This window comes from Zea mays, chromosome 1 (assembly GCF_902167145.1).
Source record: "Zea mays cultivar B73 chromosome 1, Zm-B73-REFERENCE-NAM-5.0, whole genome shotgun sequence".
Classification (NCBI taxonomy): Eukaryota; Viridiplantae; Streptophyta; class Magnoliopsida; order Poales; family Poaceae; genus Zea; species Zea mays.
The window spans coordinates 208,963,152-208,969,151 of record NC_050096.1 but is presented as its reverse complement, the minus strand read 5'-3'; the positions used below and the strand labels follow the sequence as shown (position 1 = coordinate 208,969,151).

The 6,000-nt window shown below is 42.3% G+C and overlaps 1 protein-coding gene across 1 annotated transcript; it reads left to right on the top strand.

Annotated features, from left to right (window-relative positions):
• The first annotated feature begins 851 nt into the window (after positions 1–851).
• LOC118476114 (uncharacterized) lies at positions 852–2,554 on the top strand. Its single transcript, XM_035964231.1, has 2 exons — positions 852–1,652; positions 2,482–2,554. Exons 1-2 carry the CDS (start codon positions 1,240–1,242, stop codon positions 2,528–2,530), a joined length of 462 nt encoding a protein of 153 aa, XP_035820124.1. The 5' UTR covers positions 852–1,239; the 3' UTR covers positions 2,531–2,554.
• The last annotated feature ends 3,446 nt before the right edge of the window (positions 2,555–6,000 follow it).

Genomic DNA, 6,000 nt, shown 5'->3' with positions numbered 1-6,000 from the left:
AAGGGAGCTCCAGTGATTAGTGGTACTTGATCAGAGACATTTTGGTTTACAGATGACAATGAGGATGGTTATGATTATGCTTATGGTAATGGTAAGTGGTATTCTTTCCGTTTGGAAAGGGTACTTTGGGTTAATAACTTGGGTTAATGCTAAAACCTGGCTTTCTACTAGTAAATAATAAACTGACCAACTAAAAGCAACTGCTTGACTTATCCCCACATAAAGCTAGTCCACTACAGCCAAACCCTATCAAGATTTTGGACACTTTGACTCGAGTTACAAGAAATAAGGTGATAAAGATGTGCAAAGTACAATGGAGTCATCACGGAGAAGATGAAGCTACGTGGGAGAGAGAAGAAGAGCTTCACATAGATTTTCCCCATCTTTTCCCTAGACCTTCCTAAATCTCGAGGACGAGATTTTTGTTAAGGGGGTAGGATTTGTAATACTCAAAAGTGCAATAATGAGAATAGAGATAATCTCAATAATTTGGGACCTTTACTTATCATTACATGTGATCAACCCTAGTTAAAAGTGGATAATTAAAACAAAGAACACCTAAATAACCTATGCATCATGCTGGAGTTTATTTGATTGTGCATATGTGGATAATAAAAATAAAAGTATCAATAGCAACGTATTAATGTGCCCACAACATCCAAACCCTAATTTGAAAACAAAACCATGAAAATGGAGAAGGAAAGAAAGGAATATCATATAATACAAAATAAATTTATAAATATATAACTTCATCACACTTTGGTATAACCAAGTAGAATATTCAAACTGAGTACAAATTCTGCTGTGAAATTGAATTCAAATTCTAGATTGAAAATTTGGATTCAAAATATAAGAAAGAAAAGAAAATAACAGCAAAAGAAAAGAAAAAGGGATAAAAAGCCTACCTGGGCTGTGGGATCCAATTCGGCCCACTTTACTGTTTTCCCCGCGCAGCCCGTCATCCTGTTCCACACCGTTTTGCTGGTGTCGCCGTTGTGTGGGGCTGTCCGTGTCAGCCTCGCGGCTTACTCAGGGGCGCCATTTACCTCTCACTGACACAGGGGTCGACTCGTCAGATCTTCCACCTCCCAACAGAACTGATGCCGAAGTCTTCGGCCGCGTGACCGGCATCCGCGATTTGGACGGCGCCCCTTCCAACCGTCTACCCTAGGTACATAAAAGGGTCCAGCCGCATCCTCCCTTGGCCATTGGGGCTTGTAGGAGTAGCTTGCCATGTGAATGAGGGCGCCATTACCGGGCACAGGGAGGTGGGATGAGAGTGAAAGAGTCGTCGCATGGATCCGGCCGCCGACCCCCTACGTTCCTTCGCCGTCCTCGGGCTGGCGGCAACCACTGCCGCAGCCAACTCCGGCTTCGCGGACTCCAACCCGATCCGTCCTGTCACCGTCCGCGCGGCCTCTGCGCTCTTCCACCGTCTTCGTCGCGCTCGGCCGCACCCGCGACGCGCTTCGATTCGCCATCCTCGATACACCTGGTGCAGGCCTGGGTGTTGCGACTTGCCGCTGGGGGGTTCTCGTGGATTCACTAGCAAGGTTACCCTCGGATGCTCGCCCAGTTTCTCATCAGAGCTTCAACTCCGTCGTGTGCCGCACCGTGCCGTATGAGGCTCTTTGGACTTGTGTCTGCATCCGGTAAGTTCCCAGCTATGTTAGTCGCATTCGCAGGATCGTGTAGCGCCTGTCCAATTCGATTTTGGTACATGGGAGGGTCATGCAGGCGTCTCGATCGGTGATGCTCCGCCGTACTTGCTACCGAGAAGAAGGTGGGATGGGGGGAATTATCTTGGGCCATTGGATTCGTGTTGTGCGCACCAGATTAGATCTAGGGATAACCAAAGCATGAGCCATTGGATCAAGATTGCACGCGTTAGAACGGATCGCGGCACATTAAAATCTGGACCGTCCGGATCAGATCAAGCGGTTGTGTGATGTCCATACCCCTTCGACCTCGCGACTTTTACAAAATAAACCCCCTGGTTTCCAGTATTCAACCCGCCGTCCATGCGGATGTTGTCCTGAGTCTGGAGTCTTTTACGCGATAGCCCCTGTACTTTACAGAAAATGAGGCTCAGTCCAGAGATTAGAAAACCAGGGAAACAAAATTAGAAAATAGGTTTTTGGTATTAAATTAATTGCATAAACTTGTTTAATTTGTAGAAAATCCATATGAACTCCAAGTTGGTCCATTCCAGTTCCTAAATTTTCATAATATTATCGTCTATCCATTAGTGCCTCTGTTCTGGCATGAAAGACACATTAAAATTTATCTAGCAATTAATCTTGTAGTAAATACTTAAAACCTTCAGAAATTCATATCTTAAAATCTGTAACTCCAAATTTAATAATTCCAGTTCTTGTGATCTCATTTTAGTGTCTAGATTATTATTATGTATTTTATTTATATGTTTGGTGTAATGTTAATTTTTGTTATACTATATATGTATTGTGTTGATGCGAGTAGACGAGCAAGCTACAGAGGATTCTGGGGTTCAGCTGGTAGAGACTGCTGAGCAGGAGCTCGTTGAAGGCAAGTTGTGCCCTTGATCACTTCTTTTACCTATTCATGTTCTTATTAATCATAATGATCTGCATGGATTAATTTTGCTGGGACCCAATAGGTTACCCTAGATTTTGACTATCTTTATACCTTGTTTCACCACTGGTTTTACTACTAGATTTTTGGGTAGTACATGCTATTGCTTTATGTGGATTTGGGTATAGAGATATTTACTACTCATGATTACACTCTTTATTATCTGTTTATTCATTACTATTCATGATAAGATCATTATGTTAAATGGGAACATGGAGAACCACCCGGGAAAACAGTGCTACCACAAGGGTTTAATGGGACGCCCTTGGCTGATTAACTAGGAAAGCTAGTGGATGGCTATCTTACCCGAAAGGGGCAAGGGCAGTAGGGGAGTGGTCAGTGTAGGGAGGTCCTTGGGTTGATTTTGCTGCGATGGCGGTCAGGCGAGGGATTCCTGCACTGGAGCTTCCTATAAACTGTAGCGGGTAGTCTGAAGCTAGTGGAACTTTGTAAAGGCCTCGTAGTGGTACCCTGCCTCGCTCCTTGGTAGAGGTGTATGGGGTCTGATCAACTCCGTGGCAAATGGGTAACACGACTTGTGGGTAAAGATGTGCAACCTCTGCAGAGTGTAAAACTGGTATACTAGCCGTGCTCACGGTCATGAGCGGCTCGGACACTCACATGATTAATTATGGAACTTAAATTTAATTTGACATTTGCATTGCATTTGGGATTATTTTACTATTACCTTTCTTTATTATTATTAAGGTTTGGTATTTACTTACACTTAGTAATTGCTAATAAAATTTTGACCAACTTATAAAAGCAATGCTCAGCCTCAACCTTTATTTCATTAATCAGCCTTACACTTCATGAACTCCCACCTTTGGTGAGTTCGTGCCACATTATTCCCCACGACTTGTTGAGCTATGAACGTATGTGAGCTCACTCTTGCTGTCTCACACCCCCCCACAGGAGAAGAGCAGGTGGTTCAGGAGGAGCCACAAAGCGAGGAGTATGATCTGATCTAGGTGGCGTTGCTCAGTTGACATTGGCGCCGACGATCCTTAGTTCGTTTTATGTTTATTCTTTTATTTTGTATTATGTCTTCCGCTATGTAATAAATACTCTGATGTTTTACGACATTTATCTCTATACACTCTGTTATTATATATGTTGTCTCCTTTGGCGCATGTATGAGATGCACCCGGCTTTGTTCCTTAAAGCCGGGTGTGACAGAAGTGGTATCAGAGGAAATGTTGACTGTAGGACGAAACCTAGATAGAAATGGACAAAATCCTTACCTACTTATCCTACTTTGATTTATTCTATACTTATCTTACTCTGATTCATTCTATACTTACGTTACTTTGATTCTCTCTATACTTATCTTGATCCTGTCTCACCTTCTACTATTCTACTCTGATTATTCTTACCTTCTCTACTCTGAGACAAGATGGATTTCACACCTTGGAATCCTACATTTATGATCTTTTTAAGAGATATGAGACCTAAGACAAAAAAATTAAAATTATTTTCTCTATTAAAAATGTTGGTTGATTGTTCTGATGATCAATGCCTGATTTGCTTCTTTGATTGACTAAAATAGTATAGACGGGCATCTTAGCATGTACCACCATAAGGTAATGTATTAGCTTTAGTAGGTGACACACTAATCTACTTAGCTAATAAAACCCCTCGCAATAACATTCTTCGTAATTACTCGCCTTGTCTACAATCCTTTCTTTCATACCCTGTGTTTCTAACCCAGATGGGCTACCCCTATAGTGTTAGAAGAGAGCACTATAGATGTGATCCTTGGTATGTCATGGTTAAGAAAGACAAAGGCAGTATATACACCATGCTAAGGGAACCGTAGAACTCACCAGTTCGAAAGGAGAAAGATTTGAAGTTGGAATTGCAGTAACAACCGCCACCAGACTAGCGGCATTCATAGTAGATGGGAAGTTTGTTGGTAACAGCATCCATGCAGTTAGAGATTTTCCGGATGTCTTTCTAGAGGAGTTACTAGGGATGCCACCATATAGGGAAGTTGAGTTGGTTTTTGATCTCTTACCTGAGACTGCTCCTATTTCTAAACGGCTATACAGGATGTTCGTAGAAGAACTAAAGGAACTTAAGAAGCAATTAACAGAGTTACAAGAGGCTGGGTACATTCGTTCGAGTTCCTCACCTTGGGGAGCACCGGTTCTGTTTGTACAGAAGAAGGATGGATCACAACGGATGTGTGTGGATTATAGATCACTTAATGATGTTACTGTGAAGAACAATTATCCGTTACCCCGCATTGAGGATTTATTTGATCAGATGAGAGGTGCTAGGGTGTTCTCGAAGATTGATCTCCGATCAGGATACCATCAAATGAAGATTAGACCATCGGATATCCCTAAGACGGTTTTCTCAACCCGATATGGATTATATGAGTTCACGATTATGTCATTTGGATTAACCAATGCACCAGCTTATTTTATGAATTTGATCAATAAGGTGTTTATGGAGTATCTGGACAGATTTGTCGTGGTGTTCATCGACGATATTCTTATCTATTCTAAGAGTGAAAGTGATCATGAAGAACATCTAAGGTTGGTGCTACAGAAGCTACAAGATAATCAACTCTACGCCAAGTTTAGCAAGTGCGAGTTTTGGATTGACAAGGTGCCATTCCTTGAACATATTATTTCTAATGGAGGAATAGCAGTGGATCCTGCTAAAGTGAAGGAGATAATGGAGTGGAGAGTGCCCACTACTGTTACCGAGATTCGGAGTTTCTTGGGGCTTGCAGGATATTATCGGAGATTTATTGAAGAATTTTCTAAGATTGCCAAGCCTATGACCTCGCTTCTGGAGAAGGGTAGATAATTTAAGTGGGATGATAAATGTCAAGACAGCTTTGATCAATTAAAGAAGAGGTTGATGTCACCGCTAGTATTGATTATGCCAGATCTACAGAAGGGATTTGACATTTATTGTGATGCATGTGGCCAAGGATTGAGATGTGTGCTTATGCAAGAAGGACACGTGATCGCCTATGCGTCTCGTCAGTTGCGGAGACATGAAGTTAACTACCCCACTCATGACTTAGAACTAGCAGCCGTTGTGCATGCACTTAAGATTTGGAGACATTACATTATGGGAACCAAGTGCCAAGTGTACACGGATCATAAGAGTTTGAAGTATATATTCACTCAGAAGGATCTCAACATTAGACAACGTCGTTGGTTGGAGCTCATTAAGGATTATGATTTGGAGATTCATTATCACCCGGGCAAGGCGAATTTGGTTGCAGATGCCTTGAATCGGAAAGAGCATGTTCACTCCACTTTTGTTGTCCAGCTACCCGATGAATTAGCAAACGATTTTGAGAGACTCAACCTGGGAATTGTTACACACACTGAAGGTGTCACCACTCCGGGGTATGAGGAGATT

Bases quoted from the DNA above. Each gene is read 5' to 3' on its own strand.
- LOC118476114 (XM_035964231.1), top strand. From the start codon at position 1,240: ATGAGGGCGCCATTACCGGGCACAGGGAGGTGGGATGAGAGTGAAAGA. The intron at 1,653-2,481 runs GTAAGTTCCCAG...TGATGCGAGTAG, and splicing joins TGGACTTGTGTCTGCATCCG to ACGAGCAAGCTACAGAGGAT.